The sequence below is a fragment of the Microdochium trichocladiopsis genome (assembly GCF_020744255.1).
Source record: "Microdochium trichocladiopsis strain MPI-CAGE-CH-0230 chromosome Unknown B0I36scaffold_7, whole genome shotgun sequence".
NCBI lineage: Eukaryota > Fungi > Ascomycota > Sordariomycetes > Xylariales > Microdochiaceae > Microdochium > Microdochium trichocladiopsis.
In genome coordinates, this window is record NW_025763550.1 from 2,888,941 (window position 1) to 2,912,370 (window position 23,430).

At 57.3% G+C, this 23,430-nt stretch overlaps 9 protein-coding genes across 9 annotated transcripts; 3 read left to right on the forward strand and 6 right to left on the reverse strand.

Annotated features, from left to right (window-relative positions):
• Positions 1-439: 439 nt before the first annotated feature.
• B0I36DRAFT_247291 (uncharacterized protein) lies at positions 440-1,348 on the reverse strand (the record flags this gene model as incomplete). The annotated part of the gene is made up of 1 exon (XM_046150299.1): positions 440-1,348. One exon carries the CDS (start codon positions 1,346-1,348, stop codon positions 440-442), a length of 909 nt encoding a protein of 302 aa, XP_046010864.1.
• A 1,113-nt stretch (positions 1,349-2,461) lies between these two features.
• B0I36DRAFT_146795 (cytochrome b5-like heme/steroid binding domain-containing protein) lies at positions 2,462-3,684 on the reverse strand. Its single transcript, XM_046148455.1, has 3 exons — positions 3,120-3,684; positions 2,767-2,893; positions 2,462-2,685 (listed from the first exon to the last, which is right to left on the reverse strand). The coding sequence occupies exons 1-3, from the start codon at positions 3,233-3,235 to the stop codon at positions 2,527-2,529; spliced, it is 402 nt and encodes a 133-aa protein (XP_046010865.1). The 5' UTR covers positions 3,236-3,684; the 3' UTR covers positions 2,462-2,526.
• A 1,205-nt stretch (positions 3,685-4,889) lies between these two features.
• Positions 4,890-6,299, reverse strand: B0I36DRAFT_146831 (F-actin-capping protein subunit alpha). The gene is made up of 5 exons (XM_046148456.1): positions 6,104-6,299; positions 5,991-6,009; positions 5,637-5,898; positions 5,423-5,560; positions 4,890-5,350 (listed from the first exon to the last, which is right to left on the reverse strand). The coding sequence occupies exons 1-5, from the start codon at positions 6,161-6,163 to the stop codon at positions 5,002-5,004; spliced, it is 828 nt and encodes a 275-aa protein (XP_046010866.1). The 5' UTR covers positions 6,164-6,299; the 3' UTR covers positions 4,890-5,001.
• A 122-nt stretch (positions 6,300-6,421) lies between these two features.
• B0I36DRAFT_328557 (thiamine diphosphate-binding protein) lies at positions 6,422-8,102 on the reverse strand. Its single transcript, XM_046154605.1, has 2 exons — positions 6,695-8,102; positions 6,422-6,629 (listed from the first exon to the last, which is right to left on the reverse strand). The coding sequence occupies exons 1-2, from the start codon at positions 7,893-7,895 to the stop codon at positions 6,592-6,594; spliced, it is 1,239 nt and encodes a 412-aa protein (XP_046010867.1). The 5' UTR covers positions 7,896-8,102; the 3' UTR covers positions 6,422-6,591.
• Positions 8,103-9,378: 1,276 nt separating this feature from the next.
• B0I36DRAFT_246905 (glycoside hydrolase superfamily) lies at positions 9,379-11,459 on the forward strand (the record flags this gene model as incomplete). Its single annotated transcript, XM_046150263.1, has 3 exons — positions 9,379-9,577; positions 9,684-10,384; positions 10,464-11,459. The coding sequence occupies 3 exons, from the start codon at positions 9,379-9,381 to the stop codon at positions 11,457-11,459; spliced, it is 1,896 nt and encodes a 631-aa protein (XP_046010868.1).
• A 467-nt stretch (positions 11,460-11,926) lies between these two features.
• B0I36DRAFT_146864 (uncharacterized protein) lies at positions 11,927-13,619 on the forward strand. Its single transcript, XM_046148457.1, has one exon. The coding sequence runs from the start codon at positions 12,181-12,183 to the stop codon at positions 13,510-13,512; it is 1,332 nt and encodes a 443-aa protein (XP_046010869.1). The 5' UTR covers positions 11,927-12,180; the 3' UTR covers positions 13,513-13,619.
• A 327-nt stretch (positions 13,620-13,946) lies between these two features.
• B0I36DRAFT_375660 (uncharacterized protein) lies at positions 13,947-14,905 on the reverse strand (the record flags this gene model as incomplete). Its single annotated transcript, XM_046160386.1, has 2 exons — positions 13,947-14,374; positions 14,518-14,905. 2 exons carry the CDS (start codon positions 14,903-14,905, stop codon positions 13,947-13,949), a joined length of 816 nt encoding a protein of 271 aa, XP_046010870.1.
• An 852-nt stretch (positions 14,906-15,757) lies between these two features.
• On the reverse strand, positions 15,758-19,374 carry B0I36DRAFT_328561 (eukaryotic membrane protein family-domain-containing protein). The gene is made up of 3 exons (XM_046154606.1): positions 17,377-19,374; positions 16,663-17,313; positions 15,758-16,604 (listed from the first exon to the last, which is right to left on the reverse strand). The coding sequence occupies exons 1-3, from the start codon at positions 19,129-19,131 to the stop codon at positions 15,897-15,899; spliced, it is 3,114 nt and encodes a 1,037-aa protein (XP_046010871.1). The 5' UTR covers positions 19,132-19,374; the 3' UTR covers positions 15,758-15,896.
• Positions 19,375-21,192: 1,818 nt separating this feature from the next.
• Positions 21,193-23,178, forward strand: B0I36DRAFT_247665 (beta-lactamase; the record flags this gene model as incomplete). Its single annotated transcript, XM_046150324.1, has 5 exons — positions 21,193-21,724; positions 21,807-22,188; positions 22,260-22,850; positions 22,906-22,915; positions 22,942-23,178. The coding sequence occupies 5 exons, from the start codon at positions 21,193-21,195 to the stop codon at positions 23,176-23,178; spliced, it is 1,752 nt and encodes a 583-aa protein (XP_046010872.1).
• Between the last annotated feature and the right edge of the window lie 252 nt (positions 23,179-23,430).

The following is a 23,430-nucleotide window of genomic DNA, read 5'->3' on the forward strand; positions in this document are numbered from 1 at the left end:
ATCTGGAAACCAAATGGAGGCCCCTTATTTCTCGTGTCTATTATCAATCTTGTTGTGATAGCTCTACCAAAATGACCCTCTGTAATAGCGAAGGTCACGAAGTGATACTGTAATCGAGCTGAAAGCAAGAAACGCCAATGCTATGCTTTTCCCCGTAAAACAAATTCTTGCAAAGCTTTTGGAGGGTTTTTGGTTTTCCTCGTTGTGATGCACCCCCATGGACGACAAAAACTCCATAAAAGTAATGTTGCGTATCGTCGAATCGGTGACGGCAAGGATGGATATTTGCAGTCTGCCTCAAGTCTGCCCCTGCAATTTCCCAAAGCCACCAGTAAGTCCACTGTGCCGTTGAAAGCACGATACCAAGTTGTAGAGCTATTCAGCAACGAGCCAATGTAGCTGGTGCCAAGCATTGCATTGCAAGTCACGGGATCACCAATCAACCGCGCTTCATATGACTGTAGTCCTGCAGCAGATGTGCCATGTGCACGTTCTGTTGCTGCTTGTTGCTGCGGTTCGAGCGCTTCTTCTGCTTGACATTCTTGGGCGCGTCGAGCTTCTTGAGCCTGGGATCCTCGCTGGCAGGCTTCTGCCCTACGGCTGTGAGCTTGCGCACAATGTCCTCGAGAGTCGGCAGTTGAACCTTCTGCCACATAACGCGGAATTCGGGATCGACGTGGTGCGCCAGCGTCGGGTCGTCGATCCAGATGTATCGTGCGTGGTTGTCCTTCTTAGTGCGCACGACGATAATCTTGTGTTCGGCCTCGAGCTCGTCAATCGCCTTGTCGCAGTTGGGCCAGCCGTCCTTGAGGTCCTTGACCGAGATGAAGCTCGCGTCCGTCTTGGCCTGCAGGCACTCGAGCAGCGTCGTCTTGCTGTTCACGCCCGGGATGAGCGCGCGGAACTCGAACTTGCCTTGCTTCCACGTCGGCAGCTCCGAGTTCTTCAGGCGCGGCTCCGCAATGTACGTCATCTTGGGGTGCCGCCGGCACATCTGATAGAACTCTCGCTGCGCGCTGTCGGGCATACTGAGCAGCGAGAGGTACTCGAGAATGTCTATCAGGGACTTGGGCTCTCCCTTGTTCTTGAGAAACTCGACGGCGTAGGTGAGCTGCGTGAGCATGTTCTCGCCATACTTGACGTTGGTCGCAGCGGCGGCCGCCGGCGTGTTGGGCGATGGTTGGTCGCGTATCGAGCGGATGCCACCGAGCTTGTCCTCCCGCTTGATGCGCTTCGATGGCGTGCCCTCGGCCTTGGAGGTGTTGCTCGCATTCGATGGTGATGGGGACGGCGGCGCCAGGCGCTTGGTGCCCGCGTTGAGCTTGCTTGCCGCCGTAAGACTCGACATCGTGACTGAGAGAGCGGCGGGCTGGCCCAAAGATTGGCAGGTTCGAGATAGTGAGCGACGGGGTGATTTCTGGGTGGGGGCGCACCGGCGACTTGTGATGCGGCCTCGATGAGGTCGATGAGGTCGGAGCGAAAGAACGCCAGTCGTCGAGCCTGCTCGATACGCAATGATGAGCCTGGGCCAACGGCATGGGTGGACCTTACGTAATCCGGCCTTCGCAAACGATTGCTGTCATTCGTGACTCGCCAATTGCCTCGAACCGTGGGCAATGTATGGCATTTTCGCTGCCACACCTCGTCGGTTGAGGCATTCAGAATGCTCAATACATCAAGAATTCCCTGTCTGGCGTAAGGAGTTGGGATTATTGGAAAGCACTATCAATCTGCGTTAGTCATGGCCACCAAGTTCCCAATCCACCGCGGTTAAGGACCACTTGTCGATCTTAAATACGGAATTCACAGAAACGGTTCGGACATGAATGGACTGCCCGTATTCATCACTCGCGAGGGTAGGGTGTATAGATTGTATTTCAAATTCACGGAAACAATGCCGGAAAGGATCGATTGATATGGTTGGCCAGATATTGCGAGAGTCAGAACTATCTGTGTGGCACATCGCCAGCAGTCAAGAAGTAGCGGCATACAATCCATGCCAAATGTAAGGACAAAACACACCATTGCATGCTGGCGTTGCCTCCCAGATACGCGTCTGCAGAAAAGACATTGGACAAAGTCACAGTGGGCGGAACGACCTGCGATTTAAGTACCTAGTACAGGTAAAAGAACTCGTGCGACAGTAAGCCGGCTGACCTATTCCAGGATCGCACGGCCACTTTGCCGCGCGGCACCATGGCTGGCCTAATCTTTAATCCTCCATGGCCAACTCAAACCTGCCAGGTTGGGTACAGAGCGTGCTCATTTGGAATTCTCTATATTCTCCGCGAGGCGCCCCAGCGCTACGCCAGCTAGAAACAGTCGAGTCTCCCATGAAATATGGCAATATGTACTCCAAGAAAGATGTAGGACTCAAATGCTCCAAGCCACTCTGAGATTCGATCTATGCCGCCTCATCAGGAATCAAGGTGGTCTTATAAAAGACAAGAAAGCAGCATTGTGTGCCTCACGATTATTTCCACGCCATCTCCACCCCTTGTAAACCCATCCCCTTGAGCAGATAACTTAGAAGAGCTTCTTGCCCTGAGAAGACTGGTAGGCGGCGTAGGCGGCAATGCCACCAGCGATGAGCACGCCGTAAATGGCGGCGCCAAAGCCAGCGGAGCTCGTGTTGGCCGGGGCGGCGGTAGCCTGTGTCGTGGCCTTGGGGGCAGGGTCGCCGGGCTGTAGAGTGCCGCAAGGCCGTCAGTAAGAAGAATTACGCAGACGACTTAAAGATCTTGTCGGTCGCCGGTGTCGACTTACCAGTCTCTTCAGAGTACCGACGAGAAGCTGCTCGAGGGTCTCGCGGGCCTCGTCGCTGTGGCCAACATCCTCAAAGGCCTCTGTCGCATCCTGGCCAGCAACGTCGAGCATGACCTCCTCACCACCACTAAATACGGGCGAGACATGTTAGCAGTTGTCTTTCTGTTATCGGCATTCTCCGAAAGCCTTCCATGGTTCCCTGTGCTGGTGGACTGTCGAGATTGAGGCTGTACTATGGAAATCGAACGGCTTTTTGCGCCGGGATCTCGGTAGTAGAACCGTGCTCGTTGATGACGGCATCCGGCACATGATACTCTGTGGATAGGTAGTGAAGAGGCCGGGGCTGTACTCACGGGTGCTCGTCGACAAACTTGCCGCAGTCGTAGACCTTGTCGTGGACAACGAGGAAGCAGTCCTTCTTGGTGTTGTGCTCAGCAACATCCTGGTAGGTGTACTCCTTGGTGGCCATTTTGACGGTGTTTGTCTGTTTTCTTTTCGTGCGAAACGCGGAGATCGGAAAGGAGAGGCCTGCGGCGTAGAAGTGTCGGTCGCGAAGGAGCGGTGGTGGGACGATGGACAGGTTGGGGAAGGAAGCAAGTGGTGGTGTGAAGAGGAGGCTTCTCGAAGAGCAGCGACAACGGGCGCGGTGTGGCCCGCCGAAAGATAATTGATAGGGTCCTCGCCCAGAACTTGCGCTAGCTCAAGGGGCTTCGATTGGCCACGCCGCCTGCTTCCGCCCAGCTGCCCGCTGCTTTGCTCACTCACCAAATCGTGCAACTCCCCTCCTTCTCCTCAACGGGCCAGGGGTCCGCCTAAGTGAATCTCCCACCTGCCCCCATATGGGGATCTACCGACAAAGATTGCCGCCACAATCTGGCATCAGTCTCAACCTTCCGATTCGTCTTGCCGACGAAATCACGCAGGTAATCCGCGTTGATGTGGCATAGCTAGTTTACTTCTCATACATTTCATGCCAGTGACCTCTGCTGCCTAAGGTTGTTCGTAGTTCCGAGCACCTATCTTGGTACTTGAGGATGTTCTCCTCCCTCGGTAAGGGGATGTGAGCACCAAGTGACCTCAGCCAATCAGCTGGCACATTATACACATGAAGGAAAAACTGGGCTGGCCACGTCGCCAGCATAAGCCTACCAGGTCCAGGGGGGTCTGCCGGACATTCTGTAGTCCGCAATGGCACGAATTCCTTTCGATGAAAACATTACAGAGTAGCTTGGACACGCAGTGCTTCCAACATGCCCGATAGGAACGCATAGCCTACGTGCTGGCCATGTAGGATCCTGCAGCCATCAACCCCGCCTCTTCCGCAACTTCCGAAATCCGTCACTACGAGGAGGTGTTCGTGCTCGAGCAAGGCTGGCCCGGTCCAGTCGACACATGCAACCCAGATGCTCCGGCTGTCATGCATGCTCCTAGCGATGTCACCACCCCGGCGCTGTATAGCCGTCGCGCCTCGGCCCACGAATTTCCCGTGCCGCTGGGTTATGCACACAATACTCGCGTCCGTACTCGTGCTCGCGCTCGCGACCCATGCGGGGAAGAAAGGGCCATCGCTGCAGTCCTAGGTACTAAGTAGATTATCTTGGCCGAGCATCGGACGATCCGCCTGCCGCCTTGTCGGCAGTGCCGCTCTTGCCAACCGGCAGTATTCGCCGCATAAATTTATGCGTTGACAAGAGGTGATCCATATCCAAGGCGGATTATCTGGGGTCCACTGGATGCCATTCCCTATTTTAGTCTTACTATCCGACTCTAGCTATTGGTTGCAAGCTCAAGCATGCCCCCGAGCGGAGGTGGGCCCCGATTGAACTGCGACAGCTTCCGAACAAACAGCCAAGTCCGCTAACACCCACCCGTCTGGTTCACAACATCCGACCTCTTGACAACCGATTCTCCGGAAATAGACCTCCAGACCTCTTGCACTCGCGTCATATATACCAACGAAAGATATTCGAGTCTGCCAGCACCTGCTAGACACGTTCCGCAGTGAGTCCATGGCTTGGACGGGTGCTTATTGAGTTCTAGCACAATGCACGAATGGCTCGAGTCGATTTTGTAGTTTTCGGGCATGGACCTGACTTGTCTCCCTCCTATCTCACCACTCCGACGCACGACGCAGTCTCAGCCGAGGAGGGAGTCCTATCGTCCCAGCCCTGGTCTCTCGCTCTACTTGGCATAGAAACGCTCGCGCAAGCTTGACAGCCCTCGGACCTTATCCTCTTACCGCCGCGAACTACCTCCACCAATATCCTGGCCGACCCGGTAGCTCGTGATCTTGTCCCACTCGATCTTTTGCCTCGTGACGGGCAGCTGCCGGCGCAGACCCTTGAATGCGCCCTCGCTCAAGCTCGTAAAGCCCCGGTTAAGCTCCTCTTGGTACTTCTTCTCCGTCGCCGCGACCTCCTTGGCGATGCCAGCGCCAGTGCCTGAAGACACAGAGCCGGTGACTGGCTTGTTCGTGATCAACCGTACGTTTCCGTCCTCGTAGTAGTGCACGTCGACCTTGATGCTTCCCTCTAGGCTGCCAGACGAAGGATCAAAGATGTAGAGGGAGCGCCAGCGACCGTTCCTGTATCGGGTCAGATTATCCGTGCCTGTATTCCAGCGACTTAGATAGCTGGGCCATTATGGAGAACCTTACCAGAAATTATTGGGGCTGTACTTGTTGGCGACAATGATCACGGCAACTCTGCTGTCGTTCTCGATGGGGTAGACGCCGTACGACGCGTTGGCGAAGTGTTCCTTGACGTATGCCGACAAGCTCTTCAATGTGGATTTCCTGCGCATACCCAAGTCAGCATTTCCCGTCGTGCTCGATTCATAAGCCGCAACCGGGCACCCATAGTTCTTCTTACACAAGGTCTGCCTGTGCGCCTTCCAGAGCATAGCTCTGCACGGCACTGGCCTTCTGTGTGGTGTGATCGAAGGAGAAACTGGAGGAGCTCTCCACGTCGAAGTATCGGCCGTCGCCAAGGGAGCTGAAAGAGCTGATGATGACTTGCTGACTGCTTTCGGGCAGCTTCACCGTGACGAATTGCTCCTCATTGTACCTTTCGAACGCGGGCTCGAGCTCCGCAATCAGGTCTGGCTGCTCATTGATCGTGAGGGCCTTGATATCTGCAGCGGCGAGGAGGGGTTAGGCTGTGGTTTTGTAGAGCGGCTACAGGCTACCTCGGGGCTCGGGCTCGGGGAGGGTGGTTCGCGCGTACCGGCAACGACATCTGCGAGCTGAGGAGGGACACCGGACCAATGTCAGTGGGATTGCCTTGAGGTTTTGCCGCATCGCAGCTACTTCTGGTGCGATAGTGAATGGGGAGCTTACCTCTCCTGGCGGGGCACCGTGCACGAACGCCTCGACGGTCTCCAGGACCGACGCCATCATGGGATCTCGTTTTGATACAGTGGGTTCTCGTTGGTGTCTGTTATTGAGCTCAACGTTCGGGAAGATGGCGAGAGCTGTTGTGCTGGTTGTCTGTAGTGACACTTCCCGGCGAGAAGCGGTGCAGGGGGCAGGAAGGTGCGACCTGCTCTCACAAGGCGGGGCAGCCTTGTCTCCACTTCCGTGGTTGGCAACACTCGTTACATCCTCGTTAAGTCACAGCCAGGCACAATATTCCGCTTCTAAAGGCAGCGAAACAACTTTTGGCCAGATGATTTTGGTCTTTTGAAATACTCTAGCGGGGCTTATGCAGGAATCTTCCGGTGCTTTTGCCGACTCTAAGTTTTGACGTGTGGTGGTCCGCGCTCGTCGACCCAATTGACCCGAACCTCATCCTGACTTTCTGACTTTCTCTAACGCCCTTCCACCGTTTAGAAGTTGGTCAACTTTTTGATCGTATCGTATACGCCTGGCAGAGAGTCAGCAGCTTCTATCAGATCCACATGTTGTCGTGGGATCGGCTCGGGCACTTACGGGAAACATCGGGAGCGTTAAACTTTTCAAACATCAAGGGCGTATGGATGCTCCAGCCTGCAACACGAGCCACTGGAGCTTCCAGCCGGAGGAACGTCTCGCTGTCCTCCTGGATCGCGGCGGCAACCTCGGCACCAATACCAGCGTTGATCATGGCTTCGTGGACTACCATGCAACGACCAGTCTTTTGGACACTCTTAAAGACAGTCTCCTTGTCCCAAGGGTACAACGTCCGCAGGTCGATGAGCTCAACTGAGACACCGAGATCCTCCTCTGCCTTCTTGAGCGCCTCGTTGCAGATGTACAACGGCTGACCATAGGATATTATCGTCACGTCCTTGCCCTCTTTCAAGACCTCAGCCTTCGACAATGGAAGCGTGTACGCCCCGGTGGGGACCTGCTCGACAGCAGCGCGGTACAGAATCTTTGGCTCCATAAATATGCACGGATCGTTGCTTCTGATCGCGGACAAGAGAAGACCTTTCGCTTGAAGCGGCGACCTGGGCATGATGACCCGCAGACCGGGAATGTGTGTGAACAAGCTCTCGGGGGACTGTGAGTGGTAGAGCGCACCGTGACCAACACCACCACAAGGCATTCTGACAGTCAGCCCACCAGCGCTCCGGCCACACGTGCCGTCGCGGTATCTAAACTTTGCTGCCTCATTGACGAGCTGGTCGAAAGCTGGGTAGACGTAGTCGGCGAACTGAATCTCGGCAATGGGCCGCATGCCCTGTGCTGCCAATCCGATACCAAAGCCCATGAGACCTTGTTCTGACAGGGGCGTGTTGAACACGCGCTGGCTCCCAAAGTCGTCTGCCAACTTCATTGTGCAGCGAAATACACCACCAAAAGCGACATCCTCGCCAAAGATGACGACGTTCTCATCCTCGGATAGCGCGATTGCCATGGCGTCATTGATCGCTTGGAACAGGTTCATCTTCTTGGTCGTGCCGTTCTTGACCTCGGGCGACAGCTCATGGCTGCTCAGCGCCGCCTGAGAGCTGTGAGCGAGCAGAGGCGTGGTGGAGTAGTCAATGGGCTTGTTGAGCCTCGCATTAGGCGCGTGTGTCGAGTACTGCCTCCTCCGCAATTGTGAGCATGATGTGGCAGCACAGGCGTGACGAGGCATGTCGGCTTTGAGCCTTGATGCGGACAAGACCCTATCGAGGCGCCGGAGCGCGGCGGACGGCTTCGTCATGGTGGGCGGGAAGGAGTTGTTCGATTGTGCAAGGGCTCGGCAGCAGAGGCTGTCGAATCGCGAGTGTCCTGCTTGTTACCGTGGTTGGGATTGGGATATGGACAAAGCACTACGCACTCACACTCGGGGAGGTCAAAGAGTGCTGCTATCTTCTTACAAAGGGTAACGTGGTGAGCGCATGGCTTCCCTCGGATGCACTCGGCCGGGTACCAGCGGCATGCAAAGGCACCGAGAGCCCTGGAGAGCCGGCGTTACCCCAGCTTTGCTCTTGTGCCCCCCGCGCGGGTCCTGGAGTAAAGGCGCTGTGCTGGCGCTAGGCCCTGTTGGGACGGGGATCCACTCGCCCGGGAGACGGCTGTGCGGCGGCGTGGCGCCGAGATCGTTGCTGGGCCAACGTGGCTCGGCGGGCGCATAGACCAGCAAGGTGACGCAGCAGGCTTCTGATTCTTGGAAGTCGATGCAGATGGGCCCTGGCCAGTTCAATTGCCCTGGCTATTAGCTTCCGTGGCTTTTGCAGACAAAATCGCCGGCCCTGCTGAGGCTCTGCACCGCCGATCTTGCATCCAACCTTGAGACACCTTGCGCCACATCAAAACACCTCACGAAGAGAGTGAGTGAGTGACAACGACCATCACTCCTCACAGTCCCACGACTACTGTCTTTCCGCAATCCACATTCCAACTACGAGTGGGCGCTAGCTAGCTGCATGCCCTCAGGGCTGGCCACAACATTCCAGCGGCACCAACAACGTCCCGGTCGCTGTCTCAATTGAGTCATGCCTTCGCACGACACTTCAGACACGGACGACCGGCGGCGGCGGCGTCACTCATCTACAGCACGGCACGAACGTTCCCACCACAGGAAGCAGAGCAGCCATTCTCGCGACCCCGACCGCCACCACAAACGCAGTTCTAGGACCAACACGACTAACCCAGAAGACCCAACATCGCCGGAACCTGCTCGCCGACGACACGCCGACGATCACAGAGAACGCAGGCGTTCCCAGGCTGCTGCCAATGGCGGCGGTGGTGGAGGTGGAGGTGGTAGTAGCAGACGGCCGGAACATTCCCGTGACCGGCCGCGGCGGCGGGAGTACGACGCCGTAGAGACACAGTACGACAGTCCCAAGAGGCACGAAGAGCGGCAGAGAAGTCGGCATCACAAAGAGTCTGACCGCGAACATGACACCGCTCGGAGGGAGCGTCGACGGAGCGAGGCCGCGCGGGACCGCAACCACCATGAGCGCCGCGAGGAGCACCGCAGTCGAGATCGCCGGAGAGCCACGGGGTACGGGGAGACGGACTCGGAGTTCGATACACCGCAACGGCAACGTGATAGACGGCGGCATCGAAGGCACGAGCCCGAGCACGACGAGGACGACGTCTCCGACGACGACAACGACGATGACATTAGCCGGGACCGGCCTCGGGGTCATTACAGGTCCTCTCGAGGACCTGCTGTCCCTGCACCGGCTGCTGGTGTCATGACCGAGGACGAAAAGAGAGAGGCTCTGTTTCGAAAGAAACGGCGGCTTGTCAGTGGCGCCATTGTCGAGGAGGGCCGCGCGCCGCCGACGATGAGAGGCGGTGCTGGCAACCGGGACACGGCGAGCAGTTACGATAGTCTCCTGAGAGAGAAAGAGGGCGTGAGTACGACGGAAGCCACGCGGTCACGATTTTGGCGTCCGAGGGGTTTCCGGTGGGCCAACCAGAAGAAGAAGAGATGTGAGTATGCCAGTTTGGCAGGCGCGAATGGTTATGAGTGTGGAGCCTGACTTTAAAACCACAGGGATCATCGGCGGCATATTCCTGGCTATCCTCATCATCGTCATCGCCGTAGCAGTGACTGTGAGCAAGAACAAGGCCGCTGCGGCCGACGACAAAGGCGGCGACGACCTCGCCACGGTCAACAAGGACAGCATCCCCACCGCAGCCAGAGGAACATACCTTGACCCGTTCACATGGTATGACACAAAAGACCTCAACGTGACGTACACAAACGCCACGGTTGGCGACCTTCCGATCATGGGGCTGTTCAGTGAGTGGGACGACTCGGCCCGGGCAAACGACAAAGTGCCGCCCCTAGACAAGCCGTGGGGCGACTATACCAAGACTCCCGCCCGAGGCGTCAACGTGGGCGGCTGGCTGAGCCTCGAACCATTCATCACGCCGTCCTTGTTTGCATACGACAGAAAGCTGGGCATCATTGACGAATACACCCTCATGAAGCACCTGGGCCCCAAGACGGCGGCATCGACGCTGGAGAAGCACTACGCGACATTCGTCACCGAGCAGACATTTGCGGATATCCAGGCTGCCGGGCTCGACCACGTGCGAATCCCATATAGTTACTGGGCAGTTGAGGTGTATGACGACGACCCGTATGTTTTCCGTATCTCGTGGCGGTACTTGCTGCGTGCCATCGAGTACTGCCGCAAGTATGGGCTCCGGGTGAACCTTGACCTCCACGGCATTCCTGGATCGCAGAATGTAAGTTATAACCATTGCTGGCGCCACTGACTACCACGGAACGAATTTGGAATTAACGCATCGTCCTCTCACGCATCAGGGCTGGAACCACAGTGGTCGCTGGGGTCAGGTCCGGTGGCTGAACGGCACAGACGGGACCCTCAACCGACAGCGCAGCCTGGACGTGCACGACCGACTGTCCAAGTTCTTTGCGCAGGACCGGTACAAGAACATCATCGCCTTTTACGGCCTCGCCAACGAGCCGCGGATGGTCGACCTGCCGGCGGCGGCAGTGACCTCGTGGACGACAGACGCGTACAACCTGGTCCGAGGCAACGGCATCTCCGCCAACGTGGTCTTTGGCGACGGGTTCATGGGCCTGGAGAACTGGCAGGGCAAGCTGACGGGGATGAACAAGCTCGTGCTCGACGTGCACCAGTACGTCATCTTCAACAAGGACCAGATTGTCTACACGCACCAGAAAAAGGTCGAGTACGCGTGCGACGGGTGGACGCAGCAGGCGCAGCTGAGTATGGACACGAGCACCGGGTACGGCCCGACCATGTTCGCCGAGTGGTCCCAGGCCGACACGGACTGCGCGCTGCACCTGACCAACGTGGGCTGGGGCAACCGATGGACGGGGACGTACGCGTCCGGCGACGCCAACGCCGCGCTCACGCCGCGCTGCCCGGCGCAAGACAGCTCGTGCTCGTGCGACGAGGCCAACAAACCGGACGCGGGGAGCTTCAGCGCCAGCTACAAGCAGTTCCTCAAGATGTTTGCCGAGGCGCAGATGCACTCGTTTGAGAAGGGCTGGGGCTGGTGGTACTGGACCTGGGACACGGAGAGCGCGCCCCTGTGGAGCTACAAGAAGGGCCTGGCCGCGGGGATCCTGCCCGCCAAGGCATACGACCGGGACTTCAACTGCGACGCGGATGTGCCCGACTTTGGCAAGATGGGATTGTCAGAGGACTACAGGCGCGAGGTCGGCGTCAGCGGGGCGGAGCTCGAGGACGCGGAGCTGGTGGTTGATACCCGGGTCGACGCGGTGCTGGAGAACCGGATGACGCTCGAGGAGCTGATTGTCGGGGTGTGAAAGGTTGATGAAGAACAAAGTTGGCAGGTGCTGACAAGCGAGTGGTTCTCCTGTGCATTTTTTTTTGCCCGAGATCGAGGCACAACTCGGGCGTGTGAACTTGGATATCCTGTAAAAAGTATAGGGTTGCTGGCTGCGATGCCAAGCCAAGCGGCCCGTGATGAGAGATCATGGTTTTCCCCTTTACGTTATGACATAGACACACATAATGAGACATTGATTTGCATTTTCACGATAGAAATGGCGGGCGGGCTCGTGTGACAACAATATCTTTTTGATACATGCTCTTGGGATCTGAGGATTTTATTTTATTTTTATTATTTTTCTTTTTTGGTCTTGTTTTGCATCACCACCAACCATACGCCTCATGTGAATCTCCAATCTCCTTGGAGTAGAATGGAGCACTCCAAGCGTCGAGGGCCCTTTCTCTCATTTCTGTGCTCACACAGTTCCAGGTCCTGGCCTGGGAGTTACCCCGACGGTTGGTTGTTGGCGACCTCGGGAGTTGCGTGCCTGCGTAGATCACGGTAGACCGTGTGGCCGGGAGTGGGACCCTCAGCGTCAAGCCGTCATACCAAAACTGACGTCAGGTAAGCTGGTTCACCAGCAGAAACTAGCACGCCACGCTACACACACACACGCGCGTAAAGGTTGATAGGTATCATTGATTACTCGGGCCACCCGCCCGCGCGACGGAGGCGGCGGGGTCGCCGGCATCATCATGCTCCTGCTCACAGCGTCGAGACGGCTGGCTCCCCCCGTCTTCTCTGCAGCCCACCCCCTTTGCAGGTCCCATTCCTCGACGAGCGCGTCATCGGTGCCGAGACCGCCACGCCGAGCAAAACCAGCATCGTCAGCATCACCGGCGGTGTCACCACCAGAGTCCTCACCAGAACCCTCAGAGTGGGCACGCTTGTCGCAACTGCGTCGAGAATCAAGAGACCAAGCCACAGACTGGGGCAGCGATCTCCCGCGCTGGGCGATCAAAGCAGTGCTCGCAAAGGAGAAGAGGAAGGCTACGCCGAAGATGGCTACACCGAAGATGGCGGCCTCGAATCTGCCCGTGTCCAACCCCAACGCTTCCCCAGGTGAGAGGGATAAGGCTCCCGGTGACGCAGCGTATCGCCAGGCCATGCCATTTGACAAGGGGCGGCCAGAAGCGGCTCCTCGTAGGCGTGAAGCTGAGCGGGACGAGCCTGGTCAAGAGGGACACCGGCCGAAGAGACGACGGCACCCAAAGCAGCCACCACGGCACCAAGTCGACCTGTCGGAGATCGAGCAGCCGTACGCCGTGGCCCTCGAGACCGACAAGCCGCACCGGGACGCCATCTCGTCCCTGCGCAGGCAGTACTTCCCGCCCGAACGGCTCAAGGTGGACGCCCACCTCACAATCTTCCACGCGCTGCCGGGCGACCGGCTGCAAGACATCCGCAATGTCCTCACGCGCGTCGCCGGGACGATCAGGCGGGAAGGGCCCGGGAGCATGAGGAAGCTGCGGAATCTGATGCACGGCAAAGCGGCAAAGCAGCAGGCCAGGCCTTTGGGCAAAAAGGCCGTCGAGGCGCAGGCACGTGCAGACGGACGGTTCAATCTTCACATCCGGCCGCGCGGCGACAGCGTGTCCGGTAGCAGCACAGCCCTGATGCTACAGCTCAGCAAGCCAGATACACTGCAGCAGATCCGACGGCAGATGCAGCACGCGCTGCAGCACCTTGGCGTGCCCCTGACTTCGCAGGACCTGAACGAACACTGGGGGCCGCACTACACGATCGGCAACTATTTTCAGAGTCCAGAGGCCCGCGAGGCGGCGGCCCGGGATGCCGAGGTCGCGCTCCGCACTCCTGGGCTGAGCTCCGTGAGGCACGGCAAGGCGCACGGCTTGGTGTTGTGGCGATATGTCAATAAAGGCTGCGACAAGGGCCAATGGGTCGATCCCGAGAGGTTCCTGTTCTACACGCCCGGTGAGGGTGAGGATGGAGAGGAAAGCCCGCCCCTAGCCAAAGAGGACGTCCGGCCCGTTTCCGATCCTGGGCTGGATGACGGTGCGCGATAACATCAAGCGCCCTCCTTGGCCAGGAAACAAAATTAAAGATTGTGGTGCGGAGATGGAAACTAATACCGATAGGGAATCATCAGCAAAATGATCAGCTGAATAGGACTAGACAGCGAAAGAGCTCGTTGCGGAAGGCCTTGGCCACGCTGGGCGACGACAGCGACAGTGCGTAAGGTCGAGAACCACTGCACGGCCGTATAGAAATGATACACAAATGTCAACCATTGAACGCAAAGTCTATATTAAGGGCATGGAAGCCCATCGTGGAACGATGGACATCCATACGATCATCCCTGCTGTACCATCACCTATTATCAAAATGACCGATTTGAAGCCATATCGCCCAAGAAAGGCGGACGTCCGCACGTGATTCAACACAATTCTCTCGGCTAACACGAAAGCACCCATCCTAACTACACACCAGGCCAGAACGATCAAGCCTTCCACTCATCCCTCCCCAACTTGAGGATATCCTTGCCCTCGAGCACCCAGTACCCCTCCTGGCCCTTGGGCACTTTTCCCTCCTTGGCCGCCATGACGGCCGCCAGCCCGGCCTTGGCGATGACGTCGGCGTCCTGGCCCATCGCGTCCCGCGCGCCCTGGCTGATGTACGCGAGGCTGTTGACCGCGTTGTTGAGCCACGGCCCGCCCGTGTGCGGCCTGTCCCGGGCTCCCAGGATCGCCGCGGGCCGGAGAATGATGGCCTGCTCGAAGCCCAGGTCGCGGATGGCGTCCTCGACGCCCACCTTCATCTTGGAGTAGGGGATCATGGAGGCGATGTAGCCCCGCGTGCCGGCGGACGAGACGAAGAGGTACGTCTTGACGCCGGCGGCCTTGGCGGCTTTGGCGAGCTCAATGTTCACTTTGTTTTTTTCTCGTCGTCAGCAATCAATGTGCCAGTTGATCCAGAGGCACCTCAGTTAGGGTTCTTTGCTGCAAATTCCCAGCCAGAGGGGATCTGGCAAAAGTCAAAGAGGAAATAAGAAGAACCAAGAGAGAACTCACAGTCATGGTCAATCTTCCACTGCCCCTTCAGGCCGCCCGGGTTATTCCTCGTCGTGCCCAGCGCAGACATAACGACATCCAGGCGGCCGCCTGCTTTGCCCTCGCCCGTGGCAATCTCGGCGAGCTTGGCAGCCCACTTGCCCCCCTTTCCTGGACCGTCGCCACTGCCGCTGCCGCTGTCTGCTTCTTCACCGTCGCTGTTGTCCTCGATGACGGCGGTCATCTTGCCCGCCGGCTTGACCGAGCCGTCCTCGGCAGAAGGCGAGGTATACGGCGCCCGCCGGGAGACGGTGTAGAGCGGGGAGAACTGCTCCAGCGCGGCGGCGGCGGAGACCAGGTTCCGGCCAGTGAGGCCCGTTGCGCCGAAGATGAGGGCGGAGATTGGCATCTTGGGTTTTTTTTCTCCCTTGGGGGCTTGCTCAGTTGTTACTTGATGTGTGTGTGTGGCGGGCTCTTGAAAACGTAATTAGTTATGGCTGATAGACGTGTATTTGTGCTGCCTCGTTTTTGTGTGGCTGAGTGTACAGAGACGAGCAGAAGATGGCTAGCCCGAGCAAGAGCCCCAGAAAGCCGGGAGCAGGTCGATTTTGGGTTTCAAGTGTGAGACGAAAGCTTGGGCGACAGGTATCGTTAAAGTTCAGTCAATATTGTTGACCGCGGGGGTGGTGGTTGGTGTTGAAGTCCAGAGCTGAAAGTGGCCGGCCGGGGACCAGGAACTACCTAGCGTGGCAGACGATAGCGTGCTCGATCGCTAAACCCACACACGTTCCAGTGATTGATGGCTACAGCACATCCTTGAGCTACAAGTAACGACTTCGAATACTTTGTATACGACTATAAAGACCAAACCAGGACAAAAACGCAGGCGCTTTTGTATCTCCTGTCCGTGGCGCCCGCCCTAGCTCTGAAAATGCGGGATCCTGCGTCAGGATTGGCAGGCTGCAGCCGCATTGCATCACCAGCCACGATGCAAGCAGCCCTGGAAGTCCGCATCCTGCCTGCCTGTGCCTGTGTGGTGCCATGGTGCGGAGCGGAGCGGAGCGGCGGCCGAAAGCCGCTGCCGGAAAGTAGACCTTAAATGGACGTGTGGCGGGCGAGATAGTGTCTGCGGTTTGCGTAGACCCCGAAAGCAATGCCCCAAGGCCCCGCCGCTTCAGTTACAGGGGAAGCCCAGGGCTGCAGACCTCGGACATTGGCGCAGCATATCCCCGGTGCTTTCAGAATGTACTTCTCTCGAGAATTTTCAGAAGATGAGACACGACTCAATTTGCAAAGTAACGCCGCGCCGTAATTATACTAAATGCTAGATGCCAATGCCGATGCTGATGCTCATGCTTTGCTAATGGAATTTCGCCTTCTGCTGCGTGGCCACTCAAGGATCACCAGATCCTCTTCGAGGGCCCCATCTCGTACCGCACAACCTTCTCCAGACCTTCGACGTCTGATGGCGCCATCGTTCCTGGCGGGGGCCCTGCGTTCTTCTCCTCTGTCTTGCGCTCTCGTGTCCGCATCTTCTCCAGGCCTTCTTTGTCGTCTTCGTAGATCCGCTTCCTTCGGTCATCCCCTAGCTCGACGGCTCCCCAACCGCCAATGCGCTTCACGCCCGGCTGGCTGTGAACTTCCCGCTCAGCCTTACCAGTGGCCACCAGGTGCTCGCGTAGTTTGACCTCTCCATAACGCTTGCGAGAGAAGTGCAGTAGCACCATCCCGAGCAGCAGCTTGACAATGAGCAGCACAACCCACGCCAGGAAGAAAAAGACAACCTTGGTCACGAGCGCGATGATGTCGTCAGAGGTATAGCTCCAGAATGGTCGCACCTGGGTCGTTCCGGTACCATCCCCGTATACGGCACGACCCAGGGCATTGCGAATCAGCGTGTCCAGATGCTCAAGCGCTGCCGTCATGGCAGGAGAGGATGGCGAGGACGACTCAATGGACAGGTCCATCGTTGACGTCGGTTGGGAGGGGGGCGGCAGGTGGGTGGCCAGGAACATATTGTACACCTGCAATGACGCACGAATAAACAGGCACGACAGGGGGATGAGTGGCAGGCCGATCCGACGAATTAGCGACGGCGCAGAGAATGCCTAGATCGATGGGTCAGAAGACAGCGTCGCGGATGAAGCCCAGCCGCAGGCAACGTACATTTGTGTAATAGTCCTTCGCCAGGACGTCCAGCATCCTGCTGTAGATGGTTGGCCTGATGTTGTTGAACTTGTTGATGTAAGCGTGCTTGATGTAGTCTACCGCAATCTCGATTCCGATGACAACAATAAAGGGCGAGACCACGTCGCCGGAGAACAGCCAGTTTGGCAATAGTTTGAAGCTGGCCGGAATGATCGAGCTCGTATGTTGAGGACCTGACTTGGCCGCTGCGCTTTCCCAGTCGGTACTGACGGAAGGCACCGACCAGCCCCCAACCTCGACGATGTTGCGCATGGCAATGATCAACAGAATAATCCAGAGCTGGAAACGCTCTACCACGTCGGCACATGTGAGCTGGAAGAGGTTCTCCTTCTCGATCTTCTTGAAAACGGCGCCCTTGATCTCAACGAATTGATTCGAGATCAGCAGGGTGAGCAGAGAGTTCGAGTACGAGTTGACTGCCACGTTGAGCGTAATGACCTGATAGAACAGACAGAGCACGTGGACAATGTTGTATACCAGAGTCACTGCAAACATGCAGAAGGGGAGCAAGAGCTTTGACCTTCCAGAACTGTTTCGAGAGAGAGTCTCGGAGCTGAACAGACATTCAAAGAAGTCCTGACCAACAGCTGATAGCAGGCGATCCCCGACCTAATCATATTGTGGTCAGTAAGACCCCAAAAGTACGTACGGTTGTGAATACCATGGGCTTACCTCGAGGATATTGTAGATAACGTAAAGCTTCATCGACGACTGCGCCCGGATAAAATGGTAGACTCGGCTGGCGTCAAGGTCCATCAAGGCGATGGAACTGCAGATGATGATTGCTCCCTGGATCAAATCGGCCTTGTGGTACGAATTGAGATTGGATGGCATCGATTTGGTCCGCCGATGTCGTGAAATGTTCTGCCGTGGCAAGGGGTGTTTGGGCGGATGGAACACGCGTGTCCCACTGAGACGTGGCGTATCAACCGAGGAGGGTTCTAGTGGCGTGCCATTAAAAGTCGCCGATCCATTGTGGCCTCGGGTAGTGTGACTGTTGTCGCTCACACGCGTTCGACTGGCTGCTCTACTTGGTGCTCGACTTGGCGCACGGCTCGAAGCTCGACTAGATGCGGCGCTGCGTGATCTGTGGAAACCATCGGTGTTCGTTTGGGTCCTCCCTCGCCCACGGCCGCGTCGCCAAACACGACCGATGCCTTGCCACACAAAGCTGGTCACCCAGCATACTTCCTTCCAGATAACATAGGCCCACCATTGTATCAGGATCCAGACAGCAATGACGAAGCGCATAGGCAAGATCGTGAAAGTATATAGCCATGCGTCCAGACACGCCAGCACACCAAAGAAAAGCATAGACTCAAGCTTCGGAAACAGATATATGGCGTTCATGAGCCGTTCGAATTTGACGGCGCTAGATTCGTATGGCGTATCTGCTGCCTGTGCACCATATATGTATAGTGGACTGGGCCGCTGAGCCGCCAACTCCAGCTGGAGATGTGTGGGCAGCGACATTGGTGGCAGGGGAAGTCCCGGCATCATTTGCGAGGGCGGCATAGCTTCGTTAGCGACCTCGGCGCGTTCTTGCTTCTCTCCGCGCGAACCCGATTGGATGCCTTGTGGCTTCAAGGCTGGTGATGGCACATGGTTACTACTGACGCCCAGATTCAGCGGCGCCGGCCGTGGCAGAGGATTGAACGAGTTTCGTCTTGTATTTGAGGGAAGACTGGGAGGTGGCCCAAATGCAGATCGTCTATCAACAGGTGGCGTCGACACGGTTCGTGAAGATCCTGGTCTTCGAGACTCTACCCTGCTTGCAAAGAACTGGGCATCCGTGGACGCTGCCGACTGTGGTGTACTCGAAATCGCGTCAGCTGGTGAGGGTGCCTGAAGTAGAGCATTCAGATGGCTCTGGAGTTTCTGGTCAACCATGCTGGCTGATAATGGATACTCGGCTCCGCTCGGCTTGCGAGGAGCCCCGTTTGCGATCGTGTGCACCGTTGCGACTGGCAAAGACTCTGGCGAGGCGGTCAGAGCCTGAATTTGGGAGGCCGAAAGTTTGCGGGTGCTCGGCTCGCTGGGTGTGTCGTTCTTTTTCGAGGATTGTGATTGCGAAGGGGGTCGGCGCAGGGCAGCAGCCGGCGTGGCCGTTGCCGCGATCGAGTCGCTCACTTCGGCATCGCTGACGTCGTTGGAGTCGAAGACAGGTGCGTGTGATATGCTGCCGAGCTCATCCTCTTGTGTGACAGCTGCGTCTGATGTGGCTCTGGGTGGTTTAAATTCGGGAAATGTCTCCATAGGCGGTGTCGGGTAGCGAAAGGCACCAACTTCGGCCACTAGCTGGGCTGTCTTCTCTTGCCAGCGACTCGTCTCACCGTAGTTGTGTTGGTGCTCAGAACGCGACTCGCCCGGAGGCCGAGGCTTCGCGGCATGCCCATTGCTGGATCCTCCGTCGCCTTCAGCAGCCATGGTGAGACTGTTCAAAGGCACCGAGAGAGCGATAGCCAAGTGAGTAGTGGCAGGTCGATGCCATAGCCACTGGCCAGGTCGACTCGGATTCGTCGGCCGGCGGTGGGCCGCAGGCGTGATACTGGCGAGTCGATTCGGAGATGCGCAGCGGTTGGTCGCCCGTGTAGTTCCGTAAGTGATGAGCTAGCAATCGTTCGCGTGGTTTTCTGCTGGGGGTGGTCGTTTGGGGGTGCTGCAGCAGCGATGACGAGAGTTGGCACGGGATATGATGCTGTCAAGGTGGAGGTTTAGAGTTGGTCTTACGTAGCAGTGTTACAGGCTTAGCTAAGCCTCCGCCCTGGGGGCGTTCCATGGCTCGCGGCAGGGACGACGCGGGGCGGCGCTTGGTGCAAGTGGGCGGCCACGACGGAAGGACATTAGTGCATCCAAGCTTCACCAAGCTCGCTTGAACGCATGCATCGATTGTCAATTTCGACCTCAGGGACTGGCGTGGCTGCGCACGCTGTTCAAGTGACCTGGATTTTATGACCCCGAAAAACCTCGAAGCAGATCTGGTTCCTCCGCGAAATACACGTGCTGCAGCTCCGTGCGTCATTGTACATGTGAGACACGACTAGGCCAATCCAGATGCGACAAGAAGCCACACTTCCTGCCCGTGCCGTGGTGCGCTCGCTAAAACATCGGAACGAACAGTCTGCATTGAATGGCGTGCTGGGAATACCTATGCCTTCTGGCCTTCTTAGTTGAGATACTGTTCCCTTTCTATCGGTTTGATTGTAGTCGTCGAGATATGGCCTCGGAGCACAAGAGACTCGAATGCCAGTTCATGCCTGGGGATTTGTACGTCCAAGGCCTGATCACGGCTGGCTGGCTGGCTGGCTTGTTCGTAATTGCAAAATGACACTGCCGAACGAACAACAGCGTGGCCTGGAGGCGGCTGATTGGTTTGCCTTTTTCTTGGCGATATGCACGAGTCGTGACCAACTTGGCAAGGTGGTGCAGGGTGGAAAGTTTGCACTTCGAAAGCGGAGATGTAGTGAATGACAGTGTACGAAAACAAGAGCGCGGAGTGTCAAGCACATCATCATCATAGACCCCTGTGGTCAGGTCTTGTATTGCCATCTCTTGGCCCTTTGAGCATTGCCTAACGTATTTGCTCAGCTGCTCCTGCTTTCATCTCATCTCAGGTCGATCTGGACATTCTAGCACCACAGGGTTGGCCGTGTTAAAGAACATCACTCTTTGTAGTAGCACTGCCGCATCAGGACTATAAATCTGACCTGAACCTCTGGAGCTGACGGTTGGTGCATGCGACCTAGTACTGTGCAGATCCCCTTTCGCCTTCTGTGGGTGATGCTGGGATCGCCTCAGCCCTGCGGCCAAGAATAGCAGCTTTGAATAGAGGCCTGATCTGATTAGTGGGCACTCTCGGACTGGGCCCCGCTTGCTCAGCCCGGACGACCTCACCTTGACCTTGAACTGGCTGGCTCTAGATTAAGGCTGGAGCTAGCACAGCAGGTGGGTGAAAGTGCGAGCTCGCCTCGCAGTCGGGCTGGGAGCGCAGTCCGACAGAGCCAATCACGAGGCTCTCCAGGGTCGATCTCCAGCAGAGTCCCTGCATCAACGTCGTGAGGCTCTTGACGCCCGGCAGCCTGGACACTCTCCACCTGGCCATCTCTCGCACATAATGGGTCTCTGCCGGTGGCCAAGACATGCGAATCCCGCCCTGCCTCTCCAGCCACCACGGCGTCGTGTCATCATTTCCTGACCGTAATCTCCAAGGGCACGACCCTGGCTAGATCAAGGTATCCAGCAACCCAGTGAGCTATGACTATGGATGGGCAATAGGAGCTAAGACCTGCCTGCCTGGCAAAGCATAGCCTCCTGCACTGCCGATCAATGATGAAGTAGGCCGGAGCTCAGACAGTGCATCAAAGAAGCTTGCGAGATTGGCATATGGCTGTCCTTCTGCGAATCTATAAAGATGGCACGATGGCATCCTGATGTTGAGACTCAGAAACTCGTCCTCTCGCTACAGCACTTCTAGAGCCTCCAGTCATCATGGTTCAGTCAAAGCTTCCAGCATTTGTTTTTGCCGTTCTGGCGGGTTCTGAGGTCGCACTTGGTGCTCGCGACTACCTCTGCCCTCCTCTTGGCCCCGTTCTCCCGGCACCAAAGTCCCTGGCCTCGCAAGACCCGATCAAGCTCGCAACGGCCGGCCTCACCGAAGCGTTTGAAAACGCCACTTCGAAATTCCAGTATGCCGGAGTCTCGATCCAAGTCCGTTCGCTACACGAGAAGGAGCCATTGATCGACCTGCACTACACCCCGCCCAATGCGGATCCCAAGAGCACCACCAAGATTGACGCCGATTCTGTCTACCGCATTGGCAGCCTGTCAAAAGTCTTCAACATTCTTTCGGTGCTTCGTCTCGGGAAGGTCCGCTGGGACGACTATGTCGTCGACTATCTCCCCGAACTGCTCCAGCTCGAGGGCGAGGCAGACGAGGAGGTCGACGACGTTACCACTGTGAGATGGCGAGATGTCACCATCGGCTCCCTCGCCAGCCATATGTCTGGAATTGCCACCGATCGTAAGTGATTTGAATTTGTGTCTTCCACCGAGTTCACCCATCCGCATGGCCTCCGTACTAATACCCTTCTTCCCTTGTCCAGTGGTCAACGACCTATCCAGCTTTCCCGGCATCCCCTTCACGTCCGCGGGCCTGCCTGAGATTAATCAGGCCGAGCTTCAGAACTGCGCTGGTGTCATGGGTCTTCCTCCGTGCACTCGAGACCAGTTTTTCCGCGACTTCGGCAAGCGTCACCCAGTGTACGCACCCTTCACCACCCCGGTGTACTCCAACATTGCCAGTGTCATTCTGGGTTTCGTTGTCGAGGCCGTGAGCGGCAAGCCCTACGCCGACTACCTGCAAGAGTCCATCTTCGCGCCTGTCGGCCTCAAGAGCACAACCGTCCACGAGGCGCCTTCAGAGCCGGTCGGCTGGGTCCCTGTCAACGAGACTTGGTGGGGAGGCAGTCTTGGTTACGAAGACGCGTGAGTTGCCCCCATGCCCCTGTTCAATGCACCACAACTACACACGCCGCTGACCCATTTCTCCTCTGCAGTGCTGGAGGTCTCTACTCGTCCACAAACGACATCCAAGCTCTTGGCCACGCCATCCTCTCCTCCAGCCTCCTCACCCCCGTCCAGACCCGGGCATGGATGAAGCCTCACACCTCGACCTCCTCGTCGGGCCTGCTCATGGGCGGGCCATGGGAGATCTTGCGCTCCACAACCGTCACAAAGGACCAGCGCCTCGTCGAGTTCTACTGCAAGGCCGGCAACCTCAAATCGTACAACAACATGCTGTGCCTGGTACCGGACTACGACCTCGTCCTGACGATTCTGTCCGGCGGCAAGGAGTCCGGCGCCGTGATGGTCGACTCCCTGCTCAACGCCGTAGTCACGGCCGTCGTGCCCGCGGCCGAGGCGGTCGGCAAGGCGGAAGCCGGCATCAACTTTGCCGGCACGTACTCGGACGCCGAGAGCAACTCCACCCTGACCATCAGCACCGACGATGGCCCCGGGTTCGAGGTCTCGGGCTGGCAGGTCCGCGACGTGCCGACCCTGCAGGCCATGGCGTTCCTCAAGAGCGCCGGAGCCGCGTCGGCGCCCGTGCAACCCGATATCAGGGTCAGGCTGTACCCGACCAACTTGTACTCGTACAACAACCCCTCAACCTGCAACAATAAGCTTAAGCACAAGAAGAAGCGCGAAGAAGGTGCCGCCGCCGCCACAGGCCCCAAGACATACAAGCAGTCCTGGCGCGCTGTGTTCGACATGGGCAAGCCGGAGCAGCTGCAGGCAATCGACGAGTCCCGCTTCTGGCCCATGGCGAGCTGCCACACGTGGGGCAGCATGGACCGGTTCGTGTACCAGTTCCGCGGTATCGACGATTTCGTGTTTGAGATTGACGAGGAGAGCGGCAAGGCGGTCAGCTTGGAGCTCAGGGGCTTCAAGGTTGTGCTGAAGCGGGAGGAGTAGATGATTGTTTTCTTTCACCTAAAACTTTTCGTGACTTTATAGATTACATTTCTTGATCATCAAGATTGCGGAATGGCACGATTTAATCAGATATTCGTCTTATGGCCTGCGCCATTGTTGCAAGTCTGACTTACACTGAGTGCAACAATGCAGTTATCTGGATTGAATGTGTGATCCCAACCCTTGACAACAGCCACGGAAAGTCCTCAATGCGCATAATTGCGAGGAACTGGGCCAGAGTGCTGCCTCCCG

What these genes read in the sequence shown, in the direction of transcription:
- B0I36DRAFT_146795 (XM_046148455.1), bottom strand. Translation starts at nt 3,235, where the DNA reads ATGGCCACCAAGGAGTACACCTACCAGGATGTTGCTGAGCACAACACC. An exon ending in AAGTTTGTCGACGAGCACCC is followed by an intron (nt 2,894 to 3,119) that starts GTGAGTACAGCC and finishes GCCCGTATTTAG; the next exon opens with TGGTGGTGAGGAGGTCATGC. An exon ending in TCGGTACTCTGAAGAGACTG is followed by an intron (nt 2,686 to 2,766) that starts GTAAGTCGACAC and finishes GGCACTCTACAG; the next exon opens with CCCGGCGACCCTGCCCCCAA.
- B0I36DRAFT_146831 (XM_046148456.1), bottom strand. Translation starts at nt 6,163, where the DNA reads ATGATGGCGTCGGTCCTGGAGACCGTCGAGGCGTTCGTGCACGGTGCC. An exon ending in GGCGCACAGGCAGACCTTGT is followed by an intron (nt 5,561 to 5,636) that starts GTAAGAAGAACT and finishes GGGTATGCGCAG; the next exon opens with GAAATCCACATTGAAGAGCT. An exon ending in TACAGCCCCAATAATTTCTG is followed by an intron (nt 5,351 to 5,422) that starts GTAAGGTTCTCC and finishes GACCCGATACAG; the next exon opens with GAACGGTCGCTGGCGCTCCC.
- B0I36DRAFT_328557 (XM_046154605.1), bottom strand. Translation starts at nt 7,895, where the DNA reads ATGACGAAGCCGTCCGCCGCGCTCCGGCGCCTCGATAGGGTCTTGTCC. An exon ending in TAACGCTCCCGATGTTTCCC is followed by an intron (nt 6,630 to 6,694) that starts GTAAGTGCCCGA and finishes ACTCTCTGCCAG; the next exon opens with GCGTATACGATACGATCAAA.
- B0I36DRAFT_146864 (XM_046148457.1), top strand. Translation starts at nt 12,181, where the DNA reads ATGCTCCTGCTCACAGCGTCGAGACGGCTGGCTCCCCCCGTCTTCTCT.
- B0I36DRAFT_328561 (XM_046154606.1), bottom strand. Translation starts at nt 19,131, where the DNA reads ATGGCTGCTGAAGGCGACGGAGGATCCAGCAATGGGCATGCCGCGAAG. An exon ending in TTATCTACAATATCCTCGAG is followed by an intron (nt 17,314 to 17,376) that starts GTAAGCCCATGG and finishes CAATATGATTAG; the next exon opens with GTCGGGGATCGCCTGCTATC. An exon ending in CGAAGGACTATTACACAAAT is followed by an intron (nt 16,605 to 16,662) that starts GTACGTTGCCTG and finishes CCATCGATCTAG; the next exon opens with GCATTCTCTGCGCCGTCGCT.